Source organism: Podarcis melisellensis, assembly GCF_964234715.1.
Source record: "Podarcis melisellensis genome assembly, chromosome: 6".
In the NCBI taxonomy this organism is placed as follows: domain Eukaryota; kingdom Metazoa; phylum Chordata; class Lepidosauria; order Squamata; family Lacertidae; genus Podarcis; species Podarcis melisellensis.
In genome coordinates, this window is record NC_138538.1 from 40,904,341 (window position 1) to 40,916,358 (window position 12,018).

Sequence of the window (12,018 nt, forward strand, 5' to 3'; positions counted from 1 at the left end):
CGAACTCCTCACAGTTTAAATTGGAACACCATTTCCTCTGCATGATTGAATGGACCTAGAGGTTCTAGGGGTTCTCCTAACCCTTTGGAGCTGATTTAGGGAGGCCATGAGCTGCGCACTATGGGAGGGGGAAATGTTCAATTGTGCAAGCGTAAATCCTTCCACTGGTGGGACACATTAGTTGGATACAGCCCAGAGTCTGGCAGCCTGACACCACGGACTAACAGAATGGACATTTTACTCTTTCCCCCAGTATACACTTTTTTAATAAAACGTTGTTTGGTTGGACAACTACATTGCAAAATTCAGAAAAACATGGATTTTGAAGGATAGCTGTTTCAGTTTGCATATTGTTTTGAAAGTGTGAATTTGATAGATTTGGCTTTATATGCGAATGAACTCAATTCTCCCCATCCTTAGTGATGGCTGACATCACTGAATTCAGACAACCAACAGACTTCCAAAGGGTTTGCTGTTACCACCAATCAGCTGATCAGTACTGACAGTGAGTCCCCTTGCACTTTTGACAGATGTGTAACTCCAATTTAAACCATAGTTTAATGAGACATATGAACTGGGCCAATGAGTGCCATTTCTGGCAAGAAACTTAAAGAGACTATTCCTCTTCTCTGCCCACATTTAAAGGCGCGCACTTCTTCCTGCAAAATCCATTCAAGGCTACTTGGCTGGATAACTTTCAGGTGTAAACTGGGACAGAAGACTAGCAATCTGTTGCAGAAAATGAGTTCTAGAAAAGCATGAGATGACTAGTGGTTACAGTCAGATGTACCAATGTTGGTCTGCATTTACTGTTGATCTGCTCCTTCTCCTGCAACCTGCTGAGTCGCAGCAACAATTTCCTTTCTGCACGCAGACAAGTCTTTGCAAGATCAAGTGCAACAACAGGGGCTGCAGAAATCAGCAAAGAAATTTTTCAGTATCTAATATCAGTAAACAGGCACACTGATAGCAAAGTACTGCATTACAGACTTGCCATTATGACTAGGTTATGTTACCAGGCAAAGCCATACCTGGGCCTACAAACTCTATATGCCAATGCCCCACAATGTGATGCTCCCAAATTGCTTGATCTTCACAAAATTATCATCTGATAATTCAAGTATGGGAAGAGAAGAATCAGGACAGGAAAGAAACAACCACAGAAAAACAAGAACATGCAGATGGAGTCAATGAGGTCATCCCAAGAGAGTACCATACACCCACATGTGAATCCACATGTCATCTGCAAATATATGTAAGACGCCACAAAGTAAGTTCATCCACTTAGTAGAGTAGAGCTCAATAAGAAGGTTTGGCTCCTGGAATCACACCTGGAAAAGCTGTCACCAAAGCTACTATGATGCACCATCTCCATATGTATGCATATGACAGCAGAGAACTGGGATAGGTAAGCTGCAATGGAGCACTGCTGCTCTTACCAGTTGTGGTGTATTGGAGGGGGAACATGGGAATGCAGCTCAGTGATTCCCCCCCCAAAGCAGGAGTAATTATGTTATTGACTTGGCTTGGTGTTAAGTCTAGCCTGCTACCTTGGAACAAGCCACAGTATTCCATTTCTCCTGAGGTTTTCTCTCTCCAGTGACCATTATATAATATATTTTCAGACTGCCAATGGCTTTAATAAGCTTTCCTCCCTCACACACACTCCTCTATCTCACACTGAGTTCAAAAGGAAACCCAAACCACTCATAAGAATTAGGGGTGTTGGGGAAGAGGACTGTCTCTATAGTTAAGTCAATATAAAAGCTTCATTCAAACGGTTTTGTATCTTACCTGTATTTGATGTTAACGTAGCAAGTACCATATACTAAAATAACAAAGTTTCCTTAGTTTGGTTAGAACAGGCTTCCTCAAACTCAGCCCTCCAGATGTTTTTGGCCTACAACTCCCATGATCCCTAGCTAGCAGGACCAGTGGTCAGGGATGATGGGAATTGTAGTCTCAAAACATTTGAAGGGCCGAGTTTGAGGAAGCCTGGGTTAGAATATGATACAGCTTTTCTATGTTAAAATCCAAGTGCTGAATATCAAGCTTCAAAAAGTTAGACTCCAGTGTTTAGTGCTATTAACCATGCAAGCAATGCCCATCCTATGGCCCCATTTCACTTTGGGCTTCTTGGCTGTCTGCTGTGTACATGGTTATTGTGTTCTCTCTCCCCGCCCCCCCCCCAAAGAACTGGAGACAGCTGCTTTGGAGAAAAAACAAGTCAGTAAGTAAGACTTACATGTATCTTGAATACTTGCTGTTAGTTCCAAGGTGTAAGCATATTTTTAAAAAAGAAAGAGAGAGGAAGGGTTAGTCTAACACATTTTAGATCTAGTATGTATATATAGCTATCTAAAAAAGTTAAATTGAAAACTTAGCGTTTTAAGGATGGCAATGATTAGCTTATGTCTAGTACTCCGAGCTCCTGTAAAAAGTTACATAAAACATCAACAAAAGTGTAAAGAGAAATTCATAGGTTACAGTTAATGCCTCAAGACCACAAAGGCAATTCAAGACTTTTAAGAGGTAATTTCGTGTCATTCCAGATGGTTTTGGACCACTAGTCTCATCATCTCAGACCATTCATTGTACCAGCTGTGGCTGATGGGAGATGGGCTAGAGGGCCACAGGTTCCTCTTCTTGTTTTAAAGGACGGACAAAAGCCTCAAACAAGATCTACTTCCAGTTTATTGAGAGTGGCTTAAACATGTGAAAGACCAGGCTGAGGGTTAGCCCACAGGTTCAAAAGTTCTTTCCATACGATGTGGCCAACACCTCAGTTACATGTATGCCTCTGGTCCCTTGGAGAATTTAAAGTATGGCCTGCTTGTCAGTAGCTATTTCTACAATCACTGTAACATTTTTTTTTTGACACAACAATTAAAGTGGGAAGTTGTATATGGAGATACTAATGACACATATTCCATAAAGATAGGGAGACTTCATGAGGAATCACTTTGGTCCATGCAAACCAGACCAGACAGCATTAGAAATTTGGAGCTAGCCTACTTGTGAGGTTAACCATGCCATTTAGACTTCCACAAATCATTTAAAAACTCTAAACAGCAACCATGAAGTGGGGGGGGGGATCAGGATTGGGGGCATGGAACTAACCCATTCCTTCCCTGCTATAGTCTCACTAAAAATAAAGAGTGTTTGCTCCCTCTCTCCCACTGAAACCAATTGCCAAAGAACCCCTTGGTTTATCTTTCGAATGGTTTCCACTTCTTACCTACATGAGTATGGTAGAGATGTGAAGTGGTTCGTGCCTACTGTCCCTACAACGATGTTACTGGCCCCACCCTAAGATGTCCGAACCTTAGCTGAAATTTATTAGTTATTCCTATTCTTATCCTCTTCTTTTTTTAATCAATTACCCATTCATGAGATTGGTAATTCTCTAATTCTATGGCTACTAAGTTTCCCTAGGAGTCTCCAGTTTCTGTAAGTATATCTGTTGGGTTCTCTATACATATTTGCCAACAGCTCCAAAATGCTAAAGATGGTGAAGCAAGGCTTTCTCGTGCAGACATCTATGTTTATCATCAGCCTCCTCTTAAGAATCCCTTTGTCTGAATGCAGATGATGCTCAAGTTTGATTCAATATATTTTCAGCTGCCTCTCCAACATCATCAAGGGGAAGTTTGCTGGCTAAACAACTCAGAATTCAAATCTGATACCCTGGCTTCACTGGTGGACATTTGCTCTAACTCACCCCTGCACCTGTAGAAACCACTAATCTCTATGAAAGAGGGAGGGCTTGAGGGTCTGGGTTCAAAGGGAAAAGAGAGCTCATTTGTGTGGAGAGTCATCAATTTGCAAACTTATCATAAACCCAGAGCAGCTGTAGCTATTTATGCACCACCTGCTCGATTTAGTAAAACCTGAAACCTTTCAAGTTCACAAATAGGAGTGATGAATTAATTAGCTGAGCCTCTGCCACAAACAATGGGCAGGCACCAGAGGGCTAAGGGAGACAGAGCACTTTGCTGTGTTCAATAAAAGGAAGATTAAAAATCCAATTCCCCAGCAGCTTAAAGAAGGGAAAAGGGACTCTAGAGCCTGATGCATGCAAAAGGGAAAGAAAACCTTTGAAATGGGCCCAGCTGGGTGAGGCAGATGTATTCCAGATCCCTTAATGTTTTCCTTTGATTTGGGGCAGCCCACTTTTCTGTATCATCCTGTTACAAGGTCCCGTGTTGAGCAACACTGCTTTGAAGTAGGCAATACTTCAAAACATTTGTCAAACCATCTCACCAAAAGGACATGCACTGCATCCACCCCAATATCTGCTGCCTAGTAGGATTGCTCAGCTGTCCAAAAAGCACAAGTTGAAATGAAGTGAAAGTCTAAGCATAATTACGCAGAGGATGTCCCAATGAGCTCTCTAGTAAACATACTTAAGACTGCAGCCTTTGAACTGAAAATGTTCCAGTTGATCACTTAGCTTTCTTTAGGGGAAGGGGTAGACTAGGGACACCACTTCATATACATTTTCAACACAGGCCAAGAGACGTCATGTGCGTGTTACATAAGAGGCACAGGAGGATGGCATCTGAACATTGCTCCTTATATGTGTGACACATATTTATCATGCAACAGCCCCAACACAGCAAATGGAAAGCCGTAAAACTGACATAAACAGCACATAAAACTGTACTGCAGTTACATAACCTCCAACAAAGAGCTAATCTTATACATCTCCTGCCCCAAGCGGACTATTATTGGAATTAAGTGATAATAGACGGAAGGTGCTTTAGAAATGCAAAAGTTTGTTTAAAAGCAAGCAAGCTTTAGAACAAGTACTGAGTGTGCCTTTTTTTCTCTTTTCTAAGGTCGTATTACACTCACTCTTCCATTCAAAAGGAGGGGGGAACCTGTGACCAGTAAGAAGTTCTCAATCTCTCTCTCTTTAGAAAGTACTTGTATTTGATTCGACTGCCCCTGTGTTCCTTTTCCGAGACTCGCCTATCAGAACAAGTAGTGAGCTTTTTGATTAAGTGTAACCAGAAGCAATCAAAGCTTGTGCCCCAAATAAAATTATTAGCGCCCTCATCATGAAACTCAGTGTCCGTTAGGCCTGGGGAGCCTTAACCTTTGCCCTTCCCTATGTTGTTGGACTACAATGCCCACCATCCCTGACAATTAGCCATGCTGTCAGGGGCTAATGGGAGTTAAGAGTTCAATTACATTTGGAGGGTCATGGGTTCCCCACCTCTGAGTTAGACAATGACAAAGAGACCTTTTAACAAAATCTGCATTATATTAAACCAACAAGGGACTAGCAGTGCAATCTGATGCAGGTTTGCTGGGAAGAAAGTTCCACTGTGTTCTCTCATAGGGAAGCGTGCATAACTAAGATTGTAGTGTCTTCATTCAGTACCAGGTCCCTGTGACTACAATTGTGTGATTGACTCTGAAACAATATTGGTATGAAAGTTCCATTAAAAATTCTCCTTTGGGGTGTTTGCTTAGCTCTGTTTGAGCTGAGATACTTTCTCTGCTAATGCAACAGAGCTTTTCCTATTATTATTATTAAAATTTTATTAAATATTTTCTTTGGTTACCAAAATACATACGTTGTCTCAATTTTCATAAAGTCCTTTCTATAGATCAGACACATCCAATGTGAGACTTGAAAGTTGTATACAGTATAAGGTTGGGGAGAAGAGACATATGGAGAGAACTCCGTTTCTTTAAACCAGCCAGCTTCCTGCTAAAGCAGTTTTTGCTAATTCAGTTATCTTAAGCGTGGCCATGACACCCACTGCTAACTAATACCAGGGTGGGTGCCCATGCTTAGAAATCTTCTTTTACATTTTCTGTGAAGAATAGGAATGTACAACAGATGCTTCCAACCAGTTTAAAACAATAGCAAAACAAAACTTCTATCAGACTTCTAGGGGGGTGGCCTAAAGTCACACGATACAGCAGGCTTGTTGAAATTTTGCTGAGCTTTGTGTTATTCATGCATAGTAAACAGAAGAAAGAAGATACTGAAATGAACAATCATTAAATGCACCCAATCCTCATGAATGCAAATAGTATTGCTTAGACTCAGAAACCAAAAGGCAAATATGTGTTCTTTCAAAATGTTTAAACTATACATTTCCACTCAATATTTACAAAAATTCTGGTGATTCATACGTCTTCAAATCTTTTTTCTTTTTATTTGTACTTTAAACATTAAAAATGTTTCAGTTAAAAAACTTAAACATTTCAATGTTTCAGGTACAAATAATAATAATAAAAGATTTGAGGAGATATGAATCACCAGAGTTTTCATGATGAAATTTCACAATAAGGATGCTGGGCAGGTGTAAATGTCTGTATACAATGTATACAGGAAATGTATACAAGGTCATATGTAAGACGTCCTTATACCATCAGGTAAACTGGTAAAGCATACAGTACATATAGGCAAGCAAGCATATACTGTATATAAATTAGGGGAAATTCAGATCCCTTAGTCCAAATCTCAGGTAAAGGGTACTGACCACACCAGCTTTCCTGTTTCTGAGATGAGATGAAGGTGAGTTAGGAGCCTATTTGTATGCCAGGAATTCATGAGTCTCTACAAACCACCATATGACAGTAGGATTAATTCAGTGTGATTTGAACTCAGAAGGTAAACCACAGTTACCAGCTTCAGCTACAACAGGATGCTAGTTATCACATGGTAAGGGCCAGGTGTTCTTTTTGAATCATCCCCTTGAACCATAGGTCAGTAGTAAAACATGCAGATAGTCCCAGGTTGAGCCCTAGACATCTCCAGGGAGGGCTGAAACCTTAGATAAACCGCTGTGAGTTACTGCACCCAATACTGGGATAGATGGACCAATGATTTGATTCCATATAAGGCAGCTGTCTATGTTCCTAGTAGGAGTCAAGATTAGAACATAAAGCAATCCCAGAAAAGAGCTTCAAAGCTCCTGAGATCTACTTTTCTGGGTCAAATAATAAAAAGAAATAGAGGCTGCAGTATATTGGTCTGAAAATGGCTTTTCCATTCATATTGAAAGGAGCTTGGGTGTTTTTTTTCTCTTTACTGGAATAGTTTGGTAGCCGTTCCACTAATAACCATTTAAACCAGCAGTAACCCTAGAGTTGGTCATGACTGGACCCAATGGTCAGGGGTCCCTTTACCTTTACCTTTTAACAGCCATGTTACACCTGCTAGTACAAAAAGAGAGATGATCTATTTACATGACCAAGAAGACTACAACTGAACATTATGGCCAGGCACCCAGCTATTACTTGCCTTTCTGGCGGGACAATCCTCCCAACACATAGAAAACAGATTGGGACATGGAATGAAACCATCAGGCAATATGAACATCTAAAATGTTCTTTGAATATGTCATGTGTTCAAGGTCCATTTTACATTCTGTGAATTTGCCTTTATATCTTTTGTGTTACCTCCTTACCCCCAAGCAGCTGGATATATAGTCTAGTTCCAAGTTACAGATTCTGTTTTTTTTATCCAATTATGTGCTTCCAAGGACATTTGTCATGAAAGCTTGACTATCTTCGAAGATAGAACAAAAAAAGTCAGGGCAAACATACAGTCTTTCCTCTAACCAATGAAGTGAATAATTCCCCAGGGCAACTTTCCTCAACCTATTATTGGGACTACATTATTGTGTGCCCAATAGTCAGGGATGATGGGACTTGTAGCCCAGCAACATTTGAAGACCTCAGGTTGGGGACAGCTGTCCCAGAGATGGAACTGAGAAAGTAAATAAATAAATGAATAAACCATCAGTGGACTTACGATCCCGAGGGACTTCAATGGCTCTGATGAGGTGATGAAAGTATAAAGCGAGCACCACTCCCGTATAGGTTAGGAGATATCTTTGCATTACCATTTTGAATATTTGGCTAAGATCCTACGTCCCCAGTTTCCTCCAACAAGGCAAAGTGGTGTCTTACTACCGTAGTGCAGCAGGATAATATGATTTACTGTAAAAAGAAAAGAAAATGATTTAATGACATGCAACTAAAATTCATACATACTGCATTCAACTTTCTTAAAAAAATATTTGGAGGAAGACTGCAAAAGGCAAGCAAATTCCACATTTCATTTAGCCTTTTGTACCCTGGTAACTAAGAAGAGGGTCACACAAAGGATTAAGCCACTTTCCCCCTGACTTTTTCACAGAAAGTCTATTAATTTCTAATAGACTGGCTAAATTTCAGTATGAAACTCTTCATATTACTCTACTAGCTCTACATGACACCTTATTTAGAGGAAAAAATAAATACATAAAATGTTAAAATTCAGAATTGTAAATGTAGTTTATGCCCCAGATTCTTAAGATTTGTTACTCAAGAATAGCCCTAGTGAGGTTTGTTGACTTGCGTTCAGGCACACATATTTTTCTCTTTCCTCTTTGCAACTAACACTCAACATTCTGTGGCTTCTGAGAATGCTCAGCCCTTTAAAAAACCAACGTAAATATACTTTTTGTACTTCTAAAAATCTTTCCCCCCAAATATGCTGATATCTTCCTTTTGTTCCTGTTTCAGTTCTAGTCCTGTCAACAAAGCCCATTGCTATTAGAGGGAGTGATAAAGAGGGCTGACACCCACACCCACATATACACAGCCACACATAGACCCACCCCCACCCCACAGTCTTACACATACAGTTAAAAGCATGCACCTCCTACCAATTGTGTCCTGTACCCTTGAGCTGATTGACAGTATACTGTAATTATTAACAATAGTACTGACTTCAGCATTCTGCAACAGCATATGCTACCAGGTCAATTGTCACTTTTGTATTTACTGAGAATATGATGCTCAGATGCAACTTCTCTTGGTGAGGAAGCTTTCCACTTTTTAACTCAACTTTCCAGATGGCCTGAGATAGGAAAGGTGAAAAGGATTGCCTAGATTCGGGGAGGGAATAGGGAGTGTTCAGAAAGAGACACAGCATCACCTTTCTTCTGCTTAACCTTCAACTTGTGTAGCAGTTTTGTATGTTCTGTCTTATCTCACTGGTGGCAGGGGCATAGGAAAGGGGGGGCAGAGGGGCGGTCCGCCCCAGGTGCCATCATGGAGGGGGGTGACAAATTATCAAGGAACAATTACTGCCCTATTACGGTGGTTCATAAAAAAGCTTTTTTTAAAAAAATGCCTGCTCTGAAGGTCTTATTTTACTACATTATGGATTATATAGCTATATATGAAATTTCATGCATATCAGTTAATATATTTACCCTCCTCCACGAAAATAGCTGTTTACTTGGTCATTTTCCTATGTTGTGAAGGCTGAAATTTCAATTCAGTGGAGCAGAGTCAAGATATTAAATGATATGCATGAAATGTCAGATATAGCTACTTAATCCCTAGTTTAGTAAGACCTTTGGAGCAGGCATTTTTTTTAAAAAAGGTTTTTATGAACCACCCTACTGCCCTATCCTCCACTGGGCTTCCTGGGTCCTGAAAAGTCAGCCTATGTGAAGAAAATGAGACTAGGCTGAGTAGATTAGGTCTTGCCTTGCCTTCGCCCTGCCCACTGCACACAGCCGATTTTTCTTGATTTTACTGCTGTGGGGTTTTTTGTTTGTTTGTTTTTTTGTTTTGGTAAACCACTTTGCAGGTTTTTAAAAATAAAATTTATTAAATAAATAAACAATAAATATAAATAAAATAACATAAGTCAAAACACAATCCATCCTGTAGATTTAAGTATCTCTCCATAGTCGCCTACTTATTATCAGAGGCCCAGAATCCACATTCCTTTGTAAGAAAATATGAAATAACGTAAAACCATTTTTGCAGGCAAAAATAAATAAATTTTAAAAATCAATTAATTTATTTTTTTGCGGGGGGCGGGGGCGGGACAGACTGCATCTGTGCTACTGAAGTCTTATTCTGAAAGACTGAGATGCCCAGCCACCATCACTCTGGTGTTATATTGAACTTCCCAGTACCTCTGAGAAAAGAGAGGAATGCTATTACCATAATCATGAAAAATGTGCAAGAAACTAGTGATATTAAATAATAGCTTATAAATTCTTGCAGGGGTGCAGCTGTTACATGATTCAGGATGCTGCAGGTGGTGGTTTTTTAAAATGTTAAAACCTGCTTTCTTCTTGTCTCCTGAGAGCCAAATTTCAACAAGGATCCAACACATGGTTCATGCATGCAATATCTTCTGCTCAAACAATCGTGCTTTAAGAGACTGAAGAAAAAAAACAATAATAAAGAACTGGAAAATATTCCCTTGGTCATTAAAGATATGTCTGCCTGACAGTTTGCAATCTTCCTTATTGCTATAAGATCTGCTCAGGAATTGAGTAGGTGCCCTGGGAAATCTCAGGCATCCTTTATCCTATACTCAAGTATTATTTATACCCCTATACTCAAAGGAGAAAAGCTGTTTGCTGGTCTGCTGCAAAGCATGATCACAGAACTAGAAAAAACGAGCTGAAGCCCACTACGTGTGTGCACTGCACCAATTAGATATTCTGGAACACCACATTCATCTAATCCCCTAAATGAGGAATATAGGAAGCTGCCTTATACTGAGTCAGAGCTTTGGTCTATTTAGCTCATCATTGTTCACTGGCTGACAATGGCTCTCAGATGCAACAATAGCAAATTGGTGGGTTCAGTGGCAGGCAGCAAAGGAAGGAAATGAGTGCAGGTGGTGCTGTGGGTTAAACCACAGAGCCTAGGGCTTACCAATCAGAAGGTCGGTGGTTCGAATCCCCACAATGGGGTGAGCTCTCATTGCTCAGTCCCTGCTCCTGCCAACCTAGCCGTTCAAAAGCACATCAAAGTGCAAGTAGATAAAGAGCTACCGCTCCGGCGGGAAGGTAAACGGCGTTTCTGTCCGCTGCTCCGGTTCACCAGAAGTGGCTTAGTCTTGATGGCCACATGACCCGGAAGCTGTACACCGGCTCCCTCAGTCAATAAAGCGAGATGAGTGCCGCAACCCCAGAGTCGTCTGCTACTGGACCTAATGGTCAGGGGTCCCTTTACCTTACTACCTATTATCTCATCAGTATCATTGGAATGTTGATTGTTAGGAAGTCACAAGAGGGACATGCACCAATCTATTTCAGTGTCCTGTTCAGGAGTCTAGCCAACCAGTCCTGTCTTCTATTGGGCATTGCCAGCATTCACACATTCATCCAATTTCGGAAATTCAAGGTAACATATACACAATCATGGATCTACCTTTGAAGTAAATACAATCATACTTAATGAACATTAGAAATTATAAATAATTTCACCAGCTAATATAATTCATTGTGTTGTTATCAAATTAAGCATCAAGTGCTTACATGCGGGGGATTCTAGCCTTCATATGCTTTAAACTTACCTTTCAGTGCAAGATTGCTAATCTCTAGCACAATGACTGAGTGAAATAACCAAGATGGTTACAAAACAGACATCCCATGACAATTTCAGGCTGAGAAACATTCTGACAAGTCTTGACTTAACACACACACCCATCGCTCTGGTAATGTGAATTTAAAGGCAATACAAATGGGGATAAATCACTCTGTTTCAAAACACCAAAAACCTGCTTCACAAAACTACTACAATAACTCATCAGAGATTGCCTCATCCCTGATTTACAGTTTATCATGAACAGAGCTATAAATATCTGGCTTCCATTTAGACATGCAGACACATTTGCTCATACCTAAAATAAAAACAAAGCTGTGTGAGAAAACATCCCCAGACTTGGGTCCTTGTCAGAATTTACAGATGTTGCACATGGACAATGGTGCAAGAGGAAACTATTGGTAAGGCAAGGAAACCCCAGTTTCATGAAAAATAAATAAGAAGCAGTGGTTTTGACTGCAGCTCATCAATGCAAATAGCAACCTGAATGGATATAAGAACATGAAGGCATTATTGCACCGGTAATAGTTCATTTAAACAGCAATTTTGTCAAGGATGTTTTAAGAACATATTGAGTAGTTTGGACTAAATTGGAGGAAACCCTTGATGACGACGTATACATACTGGCCCAAGGAGATGGTGATG

General features: G+C 40.3%; 1 protein-coding gene across 22 annotated transcripts in view; it reads right to left on the reverse strand.

Moving 5' to 3' along the window:
• Window positions 1-12,018, reverse strand: part of NFASC (neurofascin) — a 176,875-nt gene that overhangs the window by 95,527 nt on the left and 69,330 nt on the right. For 19 of the 22 annotated variants that reach the window (XR_014169570.1, XM_081916289.1, XM_081916293.1 and 16 more), the window contains 2 exons: window positions 7,781-7,968; window positions 2,246-2,263 (listed from right to left, as the gene is read on the reverse strand). Coding sequence is in view for 21 of the 22 variants with exons in the window: in XM_081916289.1 (XP_081772415.1) it covers window positions 2,246-2,263; window positions 7,781-7,874 (112 nt within the window). In the remaining variant the exon portion in view is untranslated. Of the gene's footprint in view, window positions 1-2,245; window positions 2,264-7,780; window positions 7,969-11,344; window positions 11,365-12,018 lie in introns of those variants that run through there. The other 3 variants (XM_081916285.1, XM_081916295.1, XM_081916294.1) reach the window with 2 other exon arrangements.